General features: G+C 33.0%; 1 protein-coding gene across 1 annotated transcript; it reads left to right on the forward strand.

Moving 5' to 3' along the window:
• Positions 1 to 3,860: 3,860 nt before the first annotated feature.
• LOC131048367 (protein argonaute 7-like) lies at positions 3,861 to 5,543 on the forward strand. Its single transcript, XM_057982309.2, has one exon. The coding sequence runs from the start codon at positions 3,861 to 3,863 to the stop codon at positions 5,541 to 5,543; it is 1,683 nt and encodes a 560-aa protein (XP_057838292.2).
• Positions 5,544 to 21,181: the final 15,638 nt, after the last annotated feature.

The raw sequence follows: 21,181 nt of genomic DNA on the forward strand, positions 1-21,181 counted from the left end.
TCGAAAGGACATTAGGGATCGATTCACCGCTAATCTACTAAATTTTTTGTACCTCCATTTCAATTGGTGTATTCACAAAATTCTAAACAAAAAATAGTTATCCTTGTTCGAATAGGAAATGCATCTTCATCATGAATATTACATTAGCATAAGTCATATCAAAAATTCATTATCTCCACATGCATTCTGCAGATCATCATGTCATATAGGTTTGCACACTGGGGGCATAACTGAAAAAATCCTAAAAATCATAACGTCCTTCGAAAATACCAAAAATATCTGCAATAAGTTCTGAAAAATCAATAAAAAACATTCAAATATGTGAAAAACATAAAATCCAAAAACATTGGAAAATCCTTCAAAAAATCAAAAACATCTACAAAATGTCCTAAAAAAATCAATAAAAATCATTTAAATATCGATCCACATAATAAAAAAATATCGAAAAAGCTCTTGGAAAAGAACTAAAAAATCGATAATCAATTAATCAAAAAACTTGCAATAAAATGTCTCGCAAGAAACAAATACCCTAGCAGATATGCAGCAAATGCTTCGCATGAAGTTAACAAAGGATACAACTATCCAGTCAAACATCTGCAATCAACTGATCAAATTGTCTTATCAATCGTAACATATCCATATCAAGTGATCATTATCGTGTCTTAAACAAAAGAGGATACACTCAAAATCAGACAGGTCAGTCTTAAACTAGGTCCGCAACTTTCTAAGATCAGACATTATCAACCATCACATCAAGCAACTGAGAACGAAGGCACAAGGTTAGTATACCTACTGAATTTTGTCTGGGCCAGTCTTTATCTTTTATCATTTGGCATCAGATCATGTTCCTATGCTACTCAAGAATGTCCACAAGTGACTAGATGAGCTATGATGGGCATTATCTTTTTCTTTGTTTTCTGTTTGTGGTATGAACCAATTAAGTTCTAGGGAAATTTCTCTAGTGGGTGTCTGGGATAGGAGCTTTCAGCTATTGAATGCCACGCATACCTCAACCCCTAGTGTATTTCCCAAAATGGAGGGGTTCACTCCTTGTCTACTATGTGTTTGTTTCTTCAATGAGATATCTTTACATCTTGGTTCCTTATACCATGATGTGCTAAGCTTCATTGTTCAATAATAAGGCTCAGTGATGAATATATATTGCACAATAAATAATGACACAGGTTCGTGAATCAATCATTCTAATTACATCTCATTTGCTTATTGCTAGTTTGTCTATTTTTTTCTCATAATCTCTTTCTAAAATCATTTTCTATGATCTAAAATTATTCTATTTCTTTCATCAATCTATTCTCTCATATTCTGTCTCAATATCATCTTCACATCATCTATCTCTATCTATAATCAACTAACTATTCTTCTATCTCACATTCTTCTTTTTTCGAGAGATCATTCATGTCTTTAATGCACAAACAATCTCTCGAGGGGGCATTACACCCCAAGTATTGTTGAGGCATACTGGGGCAGTTTTTTTAATTTTCTTTGAAACAATGTCGTTCTGACATTGTCTCAAAGAGGGGCAAATGTAGACACCTAAAAATATCTCATTGACCATGTACTAATTATTCATCTAATTAGTTAAATAATTCTTTAACTCTTTAATTAAGTTAATTAATCGTATTCTTCTAATTTCATATTTCCTCATCATCTTACTAATTATTCCATTTCTTATTCTATCATTATTTAATCATTTTAACCATTTTCTAATATAATTTAAATATTTATTATTTAATTAATTTTGATTAATTCCCCAATTTAAATAATCTTTATTATTTAAATAAATTCTTTTTTCAATTTCTATCTATAATCAATTAATCATTAACCCTTTCCAAATATTAATTAATTATTAATTATTTAATTAATTATGATTTAATCCTTTTATTTAAATAATATTTATTATTTAATTAAATTCCATTTCTAAAATAATTAAATAGTTTCTTGAAATTATTTAATTAGCTAATTAATTCTTCTAATTCCATTTCCAAATCCCCAAATTCTAATTTCATTTAATTTCAAATTCCTCTAATTTCTTCTAAATTCAATCACATGTGCATGATTTCAAAAATGAAATTGAAAATCAAAGTCAAGTTCTAAATATATTCAAATACTAAATTGAATTTAAAATAAATTCAATTATTTGAATTAAATCTCATGCAAAGATTAAATTGAAAATCTAAGTTAAAATGCAAGCACATGCTATATTAATTAATTCAATTAATTAATTAATTAAATCATTTATCTCTACAATCTTTATTTTCATCTTCTAGTTAGCTTTTCCTAAATAAAGCTTTATTTGTCATCTTCTTAATTTCCTCCAATCATTCTTTTTTCTTCGTTCAGTTAGTTTTTTCTCAACCAGTTAAGTCATTTAATCTATGCAATCTATTCTATTTCACCTCCAAATCAGTAGTTCAACTATCAATCAGTATGTGAGCTCACCTAAGTTCCACCTCTCAATCAATCTATTCTACCTTTCAATCAATCATCTCCAATTATCTATAAATTGAACATTCAATCTCCATTTTCAACAATCATGAACTTTGAATTTTTGTGTCATTTGCAAGTTGCCAGTGTGATATCTGAGAGACACCAAACCACAACGAGGAGAAGAACAATGGAAGCCATGATGCACAATAGGGAGTTTTACGTTGTTTAATTTTAGTCTATTTTGCATCTATTGCATTGGTTTGTGTTCGAATTGCTTAGATAGTTAAGGGATTCATGAAGTTCCTTATTTCCTATTTAGCAATGATGAATTTGAGCATAGCACAATCATAACCCAAACCCTAAACCCTAACCCTAATCATAAGCCTAACCCATGATGTAAAACTTATCCCCGACCATAAGACTAACCTTAACCCTAACACTAACCATAACCATAATACTTGCCATTAAATAAAGTTTAATGTATCTTACATTTTAGTATTTGCTTTGATCTTGAAACACGTATATATTATTAAAAATAGCCTAAATAGATATATAAAATTTCATATATCTGAACTTAAAAATATAATAATATAATACTATTATAATATAATTTATTTTAATCAAAAGATATTATATAATTATATATTGATTTATTTTATGTTTTCCATGTCGCGTCGCACAGCTCCTACTAGCATATATACCTTAAAATTTAATTTAATCTATATAAAATAAGCCGAGAGATATCCTTTTCGATGCACCTATTTTTAATGAAATTACATCCTAGAGTCAAATAAGCGCCTCGAGAAAGATATCTCTCGACATATTTTATATAAATTAAATTAAAATTTAAGATATATTACTGATCATGAAACATAGATCAATAAATTTGACTTTAAAATTACCCAACTGAATCTGTATGACAATACAATACCACGAACGTTACGGTTGTACAAACTTAACTTCGATTTGCTTGAAGTTGAGCATACAAAGAGTCACTACAATTAAAGAAATTCCGTCAAGTAACGTAACCCCTGACTTTTTAATTTCCGCGGGCACTCAAATTTATGTGGTGAACCATATTGGAACTGGAACGAATCGTTAAATATGTCTAAAAAGAGGTTTCCCGCAGCCATCCTCATAAATTTATGTGGGGATTTTGAGGAAACTAAGGTAATAAGCAGGGAAGCTGAGATATGAAACTCTGGTTACGTAATGCCTGGCTGTTTAATTTCATGCGGCCACTCAAATTTTGTTTGTTTTAAGTTGAGCAGATGAAAGTTATTGCAACTGAAACGAATCGTCAAATATGGAAAAATGTATAGAAGGAAGTTTCGGGCAGCCCTCCTCATAAGTTTGTGTGGTGTTTTTGGAAGAAACGAAGGCAGTAAGCAGGGAAGCTGAGATATTAAGCTATGGTTATCCAGCTTCCTCACAATACAATGAATCAAGCGGCAGAGAATCCGAATCACAGGAGCAACAAGAGGATAAGACAGAACGAAAGTGCGCCGGAGCAGAGGAAAACTCGCTATGAATACAGAGGCGGCCTTTCTGTAATTAGATTCCTCTATCACTCATCCATACTTATCTCACCGCACAGACCTCTTTCTGAAGGCGCCAAGAACAGGGTTACAAGTGTCTTGCAGGGGATGAAAATCAGAAACACGCATGGAAGAAGAGATAAAAAGTTCACTTTTCATGGTCTCACATCAGACATGACTCGAGATTTCGTGGTGTTCGTCGAAGATGGAGATGAAAAGTTTAAGTTGGAATACGAGAAACTGCCATATCTGGACTTGGGCATGAGCGCAGATGGTAAGCCCATTTATCTTCCCATCGAATGGTGTGTAATTTACAGCAAGGATAACAAAAGTAATCAAAGACTCCGACGTCTTGTTTCCCATGAAACTTCCCCGGACCTAAATTATACTGTACTGAATTATCCTAAAAATACGCATCTTGAAAACAAGTGGCGACTCGTTTTCCTTGGCCAAAATGCTCCGATGGACACTCTCGACAAGTTCAGGAAGTCTATGGCTGCTAAATGCGGAGAATCGGGGAATGCTGAGATTATACATATCACTGAGCCCGCAGAGCTGAAAGTAAAACTGCCGTCTTTAGAGAGCGGTATAATTATTTTGGTGTGCGTGATGGAGGAGGAGGACAAGCCGTTTCAGAGGGCTGTGAAGCGAGAGGCAGAATTGGAGAAAGGAATGGTAACGCAATGGTGTAAACTCGAAGATGTGGAGCATTACTGCGATCTGTATGTGACGGATTTACACGAATCGTGGTATGTGACGGATTTGATGCAGGAGATGATTGCAAAAACAGGGAGCCCGGAATACAAAGCAAAAGCTTTTCTTCCTCACAGTGCATTCCCCCACCGGTTTAAGTGGTGGAATCGTGATTCTGAAAGTAATTGTGATGTAATGTATTTGGGATGTAAAGTGATCAACTCTTTTCCTCATCTCACTGTTATGGTTGCAAATCTTAGCAAAGAAGATCGTTCTACTTCTGATTATGTTTCCAGAGTTGCCCTCGGCGATTATATGGACAACCTTCCGGCCATTTTTGGTGAGCTGCTTACCAAATACGACACGATTCACGACAATGATTTGCCTGATAAGATCATTTTCTTCAGAGAAGGCTTTGTCGGAGGCCGAATTGAAGAGACTCTGCGAAAAGAAGTCAATGATCTGAGAAAAAAAATCAATTCTCTGAAGAATGTAGCAATATATCCTCCCATCACTTTCATTGTTCGTGACAGAAAGAGTGGTGCTCGCTCTGTGAATGGAGGTGATGGGAAAGCAAATTACAGCATTTTCTCGGATGAGAGTGCAATTTGTTGCTCTGAATTTGAGATGTTAATCAAGAATCTTTCGTATTCGAGAAGATACCCGAAGCCCCTTCCGGTCTATTACACAAATCGTGTGGCCCGTTTGGCAAAGGTATATTTGGAAGGACAGAAGAATCCCAATCTGAATAAAATTGCGGAGACCATTGACAGGTCCCTGTACGTCCGTAGAGAAAGTCTGAATGAGGGCGAACATCAAAATCGAGCGGCAGAGCAGCAACAGGCTGAACAGATGGACGAATAACCAGTTTTGGTTTTCCAGATTATGCTTCAGCTAATGCTATGTTTGTTTGATTTTCTTTACTAGTTTCAAACTGAAATTTAATAAAGATTTGCATTCCACTCGATTACCCAGTTTATAGAGGTTTACTCCATTTCGGCTATCTTAAAAAACATAATCAATCTAGGTAACGGAGTTCAGTTTACGTGTTTGAATCTAGTAAATTAAGAATTTAAAATAAATGTGTTTGTTTTAGGGTTAGTGACAATGCAGTTGGTTTGATTGTAATAGGAGGTAGATACTTAGAATTCCAGATTAAATATGAAAGCAAAAGATAGTGATATCTTTGTTTTGATTTTCTCTAACTCCTTTCAGCTTGAAATTTAATAAAAAGTTGCAATTTACAATGTTCAATTGTTTTCAAATTGTGGCATAAAGGATTCAAGACATTTTTATTTTGTCTTTGATTTTATAATCATAAATTTTTATTTTGTTGAAATATTGTATTTTCATTCTTAGGTAAAATAAAATTAGTTTGAAGTTATTTATAGATTTATAGTTAAATTGGCGAAGTTATTTGAATTATTTATTTAAGTCATATGAAAATGTTCTTTTTCAATAAAATTCTACTGTACCAACTCTAAGAGAGCAATTTGTGAAATCAATAATGATGCAATAGAATTGAAATGAATATTTGACAATATGATGCAATAAGTGTTCAACATCAAAATGGAATGAAATCTTGTGTACTAGACTAAGTGCATGAAAGATGGGAGTTTGATAATATTGACGTAAGAAGTGATGTAATTATTATGATGGATGAAAAGACAATAATATGGTATGCATTTTATGATTTTAAATTTATTTCAATACATGATAGTGGTTCTTATCAAATATTGAAATTAATTAGGGGTAATTTCTTTTATACAAGTACAAATCACATAATTTTGAATTTTTTGACACAAATGAAAAAATACATAATAACATTAAACTATTTTGGCTTCGTATATTTTTTTCCTTAAGAGTATTTGATTAGGTCTCATGATAAGACTTTGTATTTATAATATCTTTGCTAAATGACACAAAAACAAGTAGAAAAAGTGTGAAGGTGTGAATTTTCAACTCTACTAATATTATCCTCAATATTAGAGGTATAATATTCATACATTTATGATTTTATTTAAACATTAAAGAGAAAAATAGATATCGATAAATTTTATTATTTATTACAAATAGGTTGGCTATCATAGACTCTAGGAAACTACAAATTTGCTAGTAACATATAGTTTCACATCAATGTGTCATTAATAAACATCTTTAAGGTTCCGCATTCTAAAATTGAAGAATACAACTTTTACAAGATCAAAAGCATGATTCAACATAAAAAGTAAAAAGGTTAATATCTCAAATTTGTCTAATAATACAAGTGTAATCTTACTTACTTTTGTCTAATATTAGATGTGTAATCCTACTTAATCTGTATCAAATTTTAATAATCCTTCCCTTAGATGTTTAGTATGATTTTTAGATTCCTAGATCTAAAATGATATGCCCTATGGTTTTTCAATATACAAATTTAGATTCTTGTGTAAAAATATTTTGGAGTAGAAGTTAATGGGAAACACTCAATTTATGAGAATTTCACATTAAGAATGATAAATTTTAACTTTAAAAGGAGAGGCTCAGCCATGTTCATGATTTTGTTTACGGAATATAATTGTGTACGTCTACATTAAGTTAATTGGTGAGAGAATTTCCTAAGGAATTGTAATAATCTTTGAGCTCAGCTAGAGGAGGAATAGGTTTAAGTTCAAATTATGGAAAAAAATGAGAAAATATAAGCATTGAGACGTGTTTAAGAAAATTTTTAAATGGGTTGAAAAAGAGAGGTTAAAAGAGTAAAGTGTGTGATTTTGTCCTTTAGTTTTTTATCTTCACCCTTACTTGCATAAAAATTAAATTAATAATGCATATTAAAGTAATGAAGAATATTATTGAATTAATGAAAATATAGTTGATTGTTAAATGGGTATATTTAGAACCTACTATGTTAGTAGTAGCTATTTTGAGTTGTCTTATACTTAGGCATATTACGATGTTTAAATAGTCAAAAGTACACAATGTTATGGACTTTGTGCATATTATTTTTTTTAATTAATATTTATTATATTTAATTAGTGATTCTAATTATTACTTTTTTTAATATATGAAAATAATAGACATCAATGTGGATATACTTTAACAACTATAACAACTCTTCTTTTAACAGGTGTATGAATATGCAATGCATATATAAATATAAATTTATTTTCTCAATAGACATCATTAAGTACAAATAATTGATATTCAATAATCATCTATTATTTCTATTCCCATCAACTACCAAGAGCACTCTATTCTAGCTAGATGACTCTCTTAATAAGCTTGAGTTTTAAGATTTTATAGGAGCTTAAGGAGAGATTTTCTACTCTTGAGACGAAGAATGAGGAACCTAATTAGAAGCTCCAAAACCTGTGTGATGCCTTAAGCTCCCTTTGTTGCATTACAGATGGGGTTACGAACAATTTTGTGTTGGGCGCAGTTTCTGGTCATGGGAGGATTAAAAAGAAAAAGAAGAAATTGGCAAAGTAGGGTCATATAGAGCAAGATGCGGGCGATGATAAGGAGCAGATTGATACATAGGAATACAATCTCGGAAGACTCCAACAAAACTAGAATCTGATTAAGAAGGATTAGCTTCTCTTTGGGTTTTGGTTTTTTGTTCCTTTTTGCTTATGATCATATTATGGATGTTGTGTTGGGCCTTCATATCCTTTAATGTTAAATTTTATTATGATAGTACTATTAAGACTTTTAGTAATATGCTTTTTGCAAATGTTACTATAAAGACTTTTAGTAGTATGCTTATTGAAGATTTTTATAAGCGGGCTGATAAGTCTAGAAGTTGGAGGTAGGTTAGGATGTGCAGAAATAGCTATAGAACTATGGAAGTTTTTGATTATTTTTGAAAGGTGAGCTCTGGTTTCTGGTCTTTGGGTGGTTGTTCTTTGCCTAGTGATTTAACTTTTTAATTCTCTATTGTTCTCGGTTCAAGGTCGTCTCCCTACTTATATAATTAAAAAAAAGCTCTTGAGTTTTAGAGTTAGCTTGAGTTAGAATGCTAAAAAATTTATCACTTTATTTATTGTTTTATTTCAATTTTAATGCTTTTAAGTTGTAGCATATTGACATAATAACTAATTTTATAAATTATATTTATAGGTGTCTTTGCTACAATCTTATCTCAAGCCTATGAGGTTAGATGGATGCAAGAGGAATATTGATTATATTATGTTTGATATTCATCTTCTATTTGTGAAAATAGAAGCCCAATTTTTCATGATTAATCTATAATTTCCATGAGGATGTTTATTTGTATTCACAAATGGAATTGAAACCCTCATCAAATTATATTAATAACTATTTCATTGTATGCCTATATGACCTTTTATTAATTTATATAATATGGTAAAAATATATCAAATTTTAATGAAATGTGTATGCCTTCATGGGATTCTTCATGTTATACAATTTGATTTTTAATTTTAAAGTCAATTATTTTAACATTTATTTCTTGCTCAAAGGTAAATTATCTTTGTTATTTGAGATGTTAGACTGGATACTTATTTGTTTAGAATTTTCATTATTTAGTATGATAATTATTTCTTGCCATGAATTTAATATTGTTAATAACATAGTTTAAAATGATTAACACATATTTGTATCTTAAGTAATATTTTTTTTAACTTATATTGTTTTTTATTATATTATAATATATATATATATACAAAATGTATGTGTGCTTGATTTCATCTCTATTCTCTTCTCAATTATACTGATTACAAACTTGGCATGATATAATACCATGTAATGCACAAGATTTTTCACAATATATATAATGGATCATAAATCATGTCACAATATTTTTTATAATGTCCTCATTAAAAATTCCTAAATTATGTAACTAGTTAGCATATATTATCTTATTTCTACTTAATGAAGGTAATACATTGTGGTAAATTTATATAATTGTCTTAAAGTGTTATCTAACATATAATATCGATAAAAATAATATGAATCTTAATACAAAGCCATGTACATGATCTAATAATTATGAAATAGCATATAAAATACAATAATTGTGACTATATGATATATCAATGTAATTCTCTTTTCCTTTCTAGAAGTGGATCCCCAATCTCATGTCATTTGAAACATCCTTTCTTAGAGTACCTTGTTTCTTAGATTACCCTTGTTCTTAACATGATAAGTTGTTCTATTTTCCTTTTCTTTCATTACCATTGAACAATTTACATGTTACAACAAAATATTACCATGACAAGGTATACATGACTTTATCAATAGAAATACACCCATACTTATATAGATGCTTTTATTCTTTTATTTTCCTAGAATCCATGAAACTTCACATAGCTTAATGTATCATGCAGTTTTATGCAAAAAAGTGGATATAGTTATCATTAATGAATAAAATGTGAAGGCTAAATTTAAATTATTTTCTTACATAATATTTCATCTTATGTCCCTAAATTTGATTGCCAAGTAGACATGCTCTTCATGATCCCTCATGATGAGTGAAACATTATCGTTCCTCTACAAATAACAATTCAAACATAGCTATGATTTATAAAGGAGGAAATCATGAATCTATAGTAAAAAAATATTAGGTTCTCAAGTGCCATTATTTGTGCACACAAAAAAAAAATGCACTATGACTCCTTTAAATTAATTTCCCACATAATTAATCAACTTAATTTAATTTTAATTAGTTTGGCTAATTATCCCCCACTAGTGTAACATTCAACCTCCTTCATATCCAAAATCCCAACTAATGAAATTCACCGAATTAATTTTAACTTTAGTAAAAAAACACTCCAAAACATAAACTAAATAACACTTTTGTAATATAATTGATTAGAATAATCAATAGACCTCTCACAATTTCCTATAATTCAAACTTCATACATACATTGGAATGAAAAATCACCTTGAGGAGTTATTGTATTTCAATAACTCTTGCTAAGGAGAGTCAAAAGATACTTATAGGGTTTCTATTCCTTTATTTATTTAGAAAGTGCATAAGCTATGGAAAAAGATGTAGACAATTTGAGGTGATGTAAAATTTACACTAAAGTGAATGAACAGTTATGCTACTATAATTGATTGATAAGCACACTGAGATGTTGTAATAGACACAAAAAATGATGGGAAATATGATTGTGCGCCTATGCTTGCAAATTGAAGCTAATTATATAGGTTTGGGATGCCTAGAATGCCCTTGCCTTTTAAGTATCAGTTGTTGTTTAAAAAACTATAACATGAACCTGTCTGGGATCCATTAACCGAATTTGATGCACAAAACTAGAAGGATAGGGGTACTCCTAACACCGTTGTTTGGACAGGGGCACCCACAGTGCCCTGGTCCTGAGAAATGAGGTCTAAATTCTGGGAACAAGTCCGAGATAGTCTCTTGATGCTCATATGGGATTCTTGGCTCTATTGAGTACCTATAGTAACATCTACAAGATGTAAAATGGTATTGTGGTGGCTATATAAGGCTTTGCCTTGACCAACCCCCTATTTGTCACAACCCTCCTTTATCACTTTTGGATTTAAATTACAATTTTATTTTATCTTTGGATAAGCTATTTAAATGATTGAATAAATGTTATAAAAAGAATGAAAAATAATAACACACACACACACATGAAAAATATACATTATTTTTATTTATTTATTTTCCACATCCAATTATGGAACATGTTGTAGGAAGAATAACAAGCTTCTAGAGGATTCTCCACCATCTTGCATGTAACTCCTCCACTAAGTCTAATCAATTTGCATGAAGTCCAAAATTGGGAAAGAATCTCCTTTTTAATTAAATTTCCTAGATAGTGGAATGGAGGGAATTTTCTTATAAAATTATATGCAAGTTTCAAAGAAGGGAGTTGATTATGTTTTGAAGGAAATTTCCCAAGTTTTAGAAATAGATCTTTTTGGTAGTCTCATTTTCGTTGCAGGAATTTTAAGTTGTTGTTTGAAGGATTTCTCTCAAGTTGCAAGGAAAGATCATAAGGGTAGCTAGTGGATTCAACATCAAGCTCGATAAACTAGGTTCTCTCCTCGTTGTTTATCTTTACATTTACTTATGAGGAATTCGTATTATCAATAGTTATAGATCTTCCTTTATATAAAGAAATTCTTTTATTTGAGGATAAATAGTAATGATGATGCTTTCATATAGTGCATGTAAAATATAGTTATTTAAATTATTTTATTTCCCTCAAGAAAATATGCACATGATCTTGCTTTTGTTTTTCTTCCAAAAATTTTAGCAAAAGAAAATCATATTCCTTTATTTGTTTAAAATCTCTTTTTCTGAAATCAAAATTCTTCCTGTGTGATTTGAATCTTTAATCCTCCCTCTGATTCATTTCTCTAGTCCTTCGAATGGAAATCTAAATCTCATTCTTTACTCTCTCTATGATTATATTTAAAATCTCTCTTTGACTATTTTAAATCTCTCTGTGATTTTTAGTTAAATAAATTTCTCTGTGAATATTAATTAAATGAGTTGAACAAAATTTCTATGTGAATATTAGTTAAATGAGTTGAATAAAAAAATTTCTCTATGAATATTAGCTGAATCTCTGTGAATATCAGTCGAACAAACTCTCTCCCTATGAAATCTGAAAATAAATAATCTTCTTGTAAATAACTCTCTATCCCCCTCTCTGGACATTGGTTGAGAAATAAAATAAAATTCCTCTGTGTTAGCTTGTATTTCATAGTTTAAACACCTACCTACTTCTCGATAATCTGTGCATCGCTGGAGCAAATTACTTCTCTAGTTATTTTTATTCCTCTTTTATATTTCATCCCTGGGATTAATATGATATTCTCTCTTACATTAATATTTTCTTAAGTTTACATACCTGTTTATGTATTCTCCTTTTATACAATTTATTATTCTGGAATGAACTATAGAAAAAAATATATACATATATCTATAAGGTATTAATAGTTTATGTGAAGTAATTAATAATTATATTGCATGATATAATGCCTATGCGTACCGGCTTGCAGGTGGAGGATGGAGTTAATAGTCCATAGGGAGTGGTACTGTAACGGTACCCCCCACTAGCCTGCGGTCACTACCGCAGCAGTGGCCGCAGGGTAGTGGAGGGGACCCGTGGGGTCCCACTCCCATTAACCCTTATTAATGTTGATCAAACATAATTCGAAGGGCAATGTTAATTTTTTTTTAAAAAGAAATTCTTTTTTTTCATATATGTTTAAAATTTTAGTTATTTAAATTCCTTCTTTTATGTATATGTATAAATTTTAGTTAATAAATTTTTTAACTTAGGTAATTATTAAATTTATAACTAAGTTTTAAACAAATTTATATTAAATGATACCTAGATCCTCTTAAGATCCACTTAATAATTAATCCATATTAAATGACTTGAAGCTAAATTCTATGTTGGGATTAGTGGTTTTATAAGCGATATTCTCACATGTAACTTACCCTACCTTCGCTTCATGCAAATGTCTTTACATTGATTTCAATTATTGGTGTTCCCATCTTCATGCAAATTATACGTTTAATTGTTAGTATGCAAGTTACCTAGCTGTCATTGTTATGCAAGTTATATTCAAGTTTTGAATGATAAATAATTCTAGTTATGGTTTTTATCCCATGTCATTCATCAAGTAGTTATTTCGATTAATTGAGCTTTGCAATGTCTAAATATACGCGTTCAATTCATAATTATTTTCCAAACATGATGTTTATCATAAGTTAGAAAAATTTAAATAAAGGAAGTTGGAAAACCAAAACCAAGTAGCGTTCAGTATATATAGTGCCTCTGGGTCATGCTTACGAGTAATGTCGTCGTGTTGAACTACTGCACTTAACGCCTAATAAAGCTACATCAATGACGTCTATGGCATCGTCCCTATAAATCGTCGGGGAGTAATAAGGGACACTTGGAAGTTAAAATCCAAGGGGTGGGTAATCCCCTTGGATCGATAATTTAATAAGATAACTCTAAAATGATCTTTCATCCGCTGAGTTAAACTATAGTAAACCCCTATAGAGATGGTGAGTGAAATGCTTTTATGAAATTGATTTAATCTCAAAAATTATTGTCAATTGACAATTGGTCATGGGTGACGCTTATGATAAGAATTTAGGATCTAGTGGTTTAGGCCACAAGCAATAGGCCATCTTGAGCCTATGCTTAAGCGCTACCACCGTGGGTAGCAACCGCAGAGAAACTATCTGGGACATTGACCTTAGAAAGGGTTGCGTACCCACTAATTAGTTTACATCAAACCATATAGTAGAAAATAGAACTACATACTTTACGCCTTGATCCCGTGCCGAAGCAGGTACATAGGTAGTCTTGGGACAGAGTTGTCCCTCATACTCTGGCGTTCATGGGTGGGGTCTAGTCTTGGTAAAAGAAAGATTGAGTAAGAATCCTAATTTGAAGTATAAGATAATTAAATTTGAAAAAGTAATTCAATGCATACTCAGAAGGAATCCCATATGGATTCGCTTGACTTCTTGAGGCTTTAAGCTAAATTCTGAGGCGGAATTCAAGCTTGTATTATGTTACTTAATTACTCCTAAGGACGGTGACCTCAGTGCACTTCTGTTAGAAGAGTGTAGTACTTAGTGAGTGGCTCAGGACCCGAATGGTCCCGATGAGTCTAAGTCTCTGGCCAGAGCACCTCCTATCCTGATTGGATAGATGCCTACCCTGTATGGGTAGATGCATATCCCGTATTGGATAGATGAAATCTTATGCCTACCCCGTATGGGTAGATGCCTATCCCGTATTGGATAGATGAAATCTTATGTCCTGTATGGACAAATGCCTAACTCGTATGGTTAGATTCTCATCCCAGATGGATGAATGCCTAATCCAAATGGATGGATGCCCAGAGTATGCGATTGAATCAAACACAATGAATAAATTAAACAAAAAAAAAGAATGGTCAATTTTGTTGAGTTAATTATCGTGGGTTATTACATGTGGTATCAGAAGAAAAGGTTCAAATCTAGGCCTTGTGCTCACTTCAATTTATACAACTAAGGGAATGTTTTGCAATGGTAGAAATTAAATTTTAAAATCCTAAATTAAGAAGTAACTACATAATTTGACTTTCAGGTAAAAACCTAGAATGGCTAGAGGAAGAGGAAGAGGAAGAGGAAGAGGAAGAGGAAGGGGTAATGGAAGACATAATAGGAGTTGAAGGGAAGAAAACCATGAGGAAAACCATGAAGAAAACCATGAGGAAGACCATGAAGAGGATTGACACAACCCAGGAAATAACGAAGATGGGGTCAAAGCTATAATCGACCTTCTAACTGAACAAAGAGATAAAATCAACTTCTTGGAACAAACAATGCAGGACCTTAGGGAAAGACAAAATGACTTTGAAAATATGAGTGGTACCGAAAATGGAAACCCTGGTAGCAATCAAGGGAATATGATGGGTAATAGAAAAGAAAATAACATATTGGAACTCTCCAAGGACTTAAAGAAAATCACCCCTCCTAAGTTCGATGGGAGGCAAATTGGTGGAGCTGAGAATTGGTTAAATGAAATGGAAAAGTATTTTGAACTTAGAGATTTTAGCGAAACAACCAAGGCTTTATGTGGTTCCTATCAACTCACAGGGGAGGCAGCTAGTTGGTGGACCAACACCAAGGAGCAAAATGGGTATATCAGGGATACGGTCACATGGGATCAATTTATTCACCACTTCCAAGAGAGGTGGCTCCCTCAATTATTCTTTGATGAGAAGGTGACAGAATTCCATAATCTACGTCAAGGGCCCCTATCTGTTCAACAATATTGGGATAACTTCGCCAAGTTGCTTAAATATGTACCTATGTACTAGAAAGATGAAGAAGGCCAAGAAAGAAAGTTCATTTTGGGGCTAAATACCAACATAGGGGCAGAGGTTGACATGGATAGACCCAAAAACATGAATGAAGTACTTGAAAATTCCCTAAGGCAAGAGAGGAAGATTCAAACACTAGCAGGGTGGAACTATAATGGGAACCACTCATTTAAAAGGAAGCAGGAATTCAATGGGAACACTAATTTCAACAAAGGTCAAAGGAATAATTCTTCCAAAAGAAGGCCACCTCCTAATCAATATCAGAGGAATGGAAATAATAATAATAATAATAACAGGGGCAATAATAACAGAGGCGACTATAACAGGAATGACCAGCATAACAGGGTAACTTATCCAACCAGGGCCAATGAAACAAGGAATGATCCCCCTAGGAATCAAGGTAGGAGGGGTCCTCCAGGTGGATGCTGCATGTGTGTGGGAAACCATTTTGCTAGAGAGTGTCCCAGGATGCAAGGACATATTAGGGCCAATCAACCCCAACAAGGGCCCCAACAAAGGATTCATGCAGTAGTTAGGAACCGAAGAGGAAGATACTAGAATGTTCCCATGGAAACTAAGGTACACTATTTGAACAACCAATTTCAATTCTAATTGACACTGGATCATCTGAATGTTTCATCTCACCTGAATTAGTAAGCAAATATGCATTAAAAGTTAATCAAATGGAGTCATCATGGACGGTTCAATATGGGGATAAGGCAACTAGGGAAGTAACTAAGTGTTTGCCGAGAGCAAGGGTACAATTTCCTGAGTTTGAAACAAGGGTAGATCTTTATGTGGTACCCCTAGGATTATATGATGTAATTATTGGAATGAGTTGGTTAACAGACCATCAAGCTAATGTAGATTGTTATAACAAAGTTGTTGAATGTTTGGATGATGGGGGGGAAAAGGTCAAAATCCAAGGAAAGTTTAAACCCATTAATATAGAAACCATATCAGCCATGCAATTAAAGAAGGAAAGAAGAAGAGGAGGCCAAATCTATATGGTTGAAATTGATGAAGGGAAAGAGGAAAATACACCAACCTTTGAAAATACCCCTTTCTTAAAAGAATTCAAGGATGTTTTTCCAGAAGAATTACCTGGCTTACCCCCTAAGAGGAAGTTTGACTTTTCTATCGAAGTGCTACCAGGAGCTGAACTAGTATCAAGGGCACCTTACCGAATGAACACAACTGAATTACAAGAGCTCAAAATGCAATTAGAGGAACTCTTTGCTAAGGGATTAATAAGTCCAAGTGTATCACCATGGGGAGCGCCAGTCTTATTTGTTAAGAAGAAGGATGGAACCTTAAGACTATGCATTGACTATAGGATGTTGAACAAGGTCACAATAAAGAATAGGTATCCCTTACCTCGCATAGAGGATCTTTTTGACCAAATGAAAGGAGCAGTAGTTTTCTCAAGGATAGACCTCCGGTCAGGGTACCATCAACTCAGAATTAAGGAGGAAGACATTCCAAAAATAGCTTTCAAGACTAGATATGGGCATTATGAATTCACAGTAGTTCCTTTTGGTATAACCAACGCCCCAGCTGCATTTATGAACCTAATGAATAGTGTACTCCATGACTACTTGGATAAATTTGTTTTGGTATTTCTGGCTGACATATTGATTTACTCTAAGAATAAGGAGGAACGTTTAGTGCACCTACAAATTGTTTTGCAAAGGTTGAGAGAACACAAGTTATATGGGAAATTATCGAAATGTGCCTTCTTCGAGGAGAAGATTCACTACCTTGGGCATATAATATCAAAGGAAGGAATAGTAGTTGATCTAGATAAAATAAAGGCAATAGTAGAATGGTCAATCCCTAAAAATGTTTCAGAGGTAAGAAGCTTTATGGGGCTAGCAGGTTACTATAGGAGGTTTGTGGAAGGATTCTCTAAGATAGCAAACCCCATCACCTCATTACAAAAGAAGGGTAAAAGGTTTATGTGGACAAAACAAAGTGATAAGGCATTCCAAATTTTGAAAGGGAAACTAACTTCAGCACCCATTCTAAAGGTACCAGATCCGAATGGACACTTCACAGTCATAACAGATGCTTCTATTGAAGGTTTAGGAGGAGTACTTGTCCAAGATGAAGGGGTAGTAGCTTACGAATCCAGAAAACTAAAGACTCATGAAGTCAATTATGCACCCCACGACTTAGAGTTGGCAACGATTGTGCATGCCCTACAGAAATGGAGACATTTCTTGCTAGGGAAGCCCTTTGAGTTAAAGACAGATAACCAAGGACTAAAGTGCATCTTTACCCAGCCCCACTTAAATGCCAGACAAAGAAGGTGGTTAGAGTTTCTAAGTGAATATGATTTTGAAATTGAATATATTAAGGGAAAGGAAAATAGGGTGGCAGATGCTTTGAGTGGGAGGAGACACTTGATGGCTATAGCAACATTCAAAACTTCTTTCAAAAGGCAAGTGATGGATGAGCAAGGTCATGACCCATGGTATGAGCAAGTCAAATTGACATTAGATCACAATCCAACTGATCCTAAGATTAGAGGGTATACATTAGACAAAGATGGGCTGCTCAGATTCAATAATAGAATCTATATTCCTAATTCAGGAGACTTAAGGGAAGTAGTCTTGTCAGAGGCTCACAATGCCCCTTATTCAGGGCACCCAGGAGTTAACAAGCTTTATGCAGATTTAAAGAAGTTATACTTTTGGCAAGGGATGAAGAATGACATTGTCAAGTATGTGGCTAAATGTTTGGAGTGTCAAAGAGTAAAGGTAGAACATAGACATCCAGCTGGATTGTTACAATTGCACGATGTACCTCAACACAAGTGGTAAGTTATTAGCATGGATTTTGTGCAAGGGTTACCCATGTCACCTTCTAGGCATGATGCAATAATGGTCGTAATTGACAAACTCACTAAGGTGGCACACTTTATACCAGGGAATTTGACGGATGATGCACCTACCTTGGCTAGGCGTTTTGTTAAGGAAATATTTAGGTTGCATGGAATACCAGAGAAAATCATATCAGATAGGGATGCTAGACTCACTTCAAGGTTTTGGACCACTCTTCAATCAGCTCTAGGAACTCAGCTAAATTTTTGCACTGCATACCATCCTAAAATCAATGATCAGACAGAAAGGACAAATCAAATTATGGAAGACCTACTTCGCATGTATTGCATGGACCAACAGAAGAAATGGGAAGAGTACCTACCTTTGGTAGAGTTTTCTTACAATAATACATATCAAACATCTTTGGGAATGACACCTTTCAAAGCATTGTATGGTAGACCATGTCGAACACCTTTGAGTTGGGATAGTCTTGAAGATAGAGTAATTATTGGACCACATATGTTGAAAGAGATGGAGAGGAAAACTAAGGAAATTAGGCAAAGATTGAAGGAAGCCTCAGATAGGCAAAAAAGTTATGCAGACAAAAACGGGACACCAAGGGAGTTTGAGGTGGGAGAGAAAGTCTTCCTAAGGGTTAGGCCACACAAGAGTTCCATAAGATTTGGGAAAAAGACTAAGCTTGCACCTCGTTATGTTGGACCCTTTGAAATATTGGGAAGGATTAATCCAGTTGCATACCGGTTGGCCTTACCTCCCCAGTTGAGCCGAATCCATGATGTCTTACATGTATCTCTTCTTAAAAAGTATGTACCTGACGAGAAACACATTTTGAATTGGGATGCTTTATAGGTCCAGGAAATGGGAGGAATAATGATAGAGCCATTCAAAATCTTGGAGAGGCGCTAGTGCCAGTTGCGCAACAGAGAGATTGATCAGTGCAAGGTACAATGGGACCAGTATGATGAAAAGAATGCCATGTGGGAAGATACTAAGGAAATGCAGCAGTTGTTTCCTTTTTTGTTTTAATCATGAGTTATAGACTCTTTTGGATGCATTCAATAAGTGCATTGGGACGATGCACAAATTAAGGGGGGGAGGATGTCACAACCCTCCTTTATCACTTTTGGATTTAAATTACAATTTTATTTTATCTTTGGATAAGCTATTTAAATGATTGAATAAATGTTATAAAAATAATGAAAAATAATAACACACACACACACATGGAAAATATACATTATTTTTATTTATTTATTTTCCACATCCAATTATGGAACATGTTGTAGGAAGAATAAGAAGCTTCTAGAGGATTCTCCACCATCTTGCATGTAACTCCTCCACTAAGTCTAATCAATTTGCATGAAGTCCAAAATTGGGAAAGAATCTCCTTTTTAATTAAATTTTCTAGACAGTGGAATGGAGGGAATTTTCTTATAAAATTATATGCAAGTTTCAAAGAAGGGAGTTGATTATGTTTTGAAGGAAATTTCCCAAGTTTTAGAAATAGATCTTTTTGGTAGTCTCATTTTCGTTGCAGGAATTTTAAGTTGTTGTTTGAAGGATTTCTCTCAAGTTGCAAGGAAAGATCATAAGGGTAGCTAGTGGATTCAACATCAAGCTCGATAAACCAGGTTCTCTCCTCGTTGTTTATCTTTACATTTACTTATGAGGAATTCGTATTATCAATAGTTATAGATCTTCCTTTATATAAAGAAATTCTTTTATTTGATTTTAAATCTTTTATTTGACGATAAATAGTCATGATGATGCTTTCATATAGTGCATGTAAAATATAGTTATTTAAATTATTTTATTTCCCTCAAGAAAATATGCACATGATCTTGCTTTTGTTTTTCTTCCAAAAAATTTAGCAAAAGAAAATCATATTCCTTTATTTGTTTAAAATCTCTTTTTTTGAAATTGAAATTCTTCCTGTGTGATTTGAATCTTTATTCCTCCCTCTAATTCATTTCTCTGGTCCTTCGAATGGAAATCTAAATCTCATTCTTTAATCTTTCTGTGATTATTTTTAAAATCTCTCTGTGGTTATTTTAAATCTCTCTGTGATTTTTAGTTAAATAAATTTCTCTATGAATATTAGTTAAATGAGTTGAATAAAATTTCTATGTGAATATTAGTTAAATGAGTTGAATAAAAAAATTTCTCTGTGAATATTAGCTGAATCTTTGTGAATATCAATCGAACAAACTCTCTCCCTGTGAAATCTGAAAATAAATAATCTTCCTGTAAATAACTCTCTATCCCCCTCTCTGGACATTGGTTGAGAAATAAAATATAATTCATCTGTGTTAGCTTGTATTTCTCAGTTTAAACACCTACCTACTTCTCAATAATCTGTGCATCGCTGGAGCAAATTACTTCTCTGGTTATTTTTATTCCTCTGTTATATTTCATCCCTGGGATTAATATGATATTCTCTCTTACATTAATATTTTCTTAAGTTTACATAACGGTTTATGTATTCTCCTTTTATACAATTTATTATTCTGGAATGAACTATAGAAAAAAATATATACATATATATATATATAAGGTATTAATAGTTTATGCGAAGTAATTAATAATTATATTGCATGATATAATGCCTGTGTGTGCCAGCTCGCAGGTGGAGGATGGAGTTAATACTCCGCAGGGAGTGGTACCTTAACGGTACCCCCCACTAGCCTATGGTCACTGCTGCGGCAGTGGCCGCAGGGTAGTGGAGGGGACTCGTGGGGTCCCACTCCCACTAACCCTTATTAATGCCGATCAAACATAATTCAAAGGGCAATGTTAATTTTTTTTTTTTTAATTCTTTTTTTTCATATATGTTTA

This window comes from Cryptomeria japonica, chromosome 8 (genome assembly GCF_030272615.1).
Source record: "Cryptomeria japonica chromosome 8, Sugi_1.0, whole genome shotgun sequence".
Classification (NCBI taxonomy): Eukaryota; Viridiplantae; Streptophyta; class Pinopsida; order Cupressales; family Cupressaceae; genus Cryptomeria; species Cryptomeria japonica.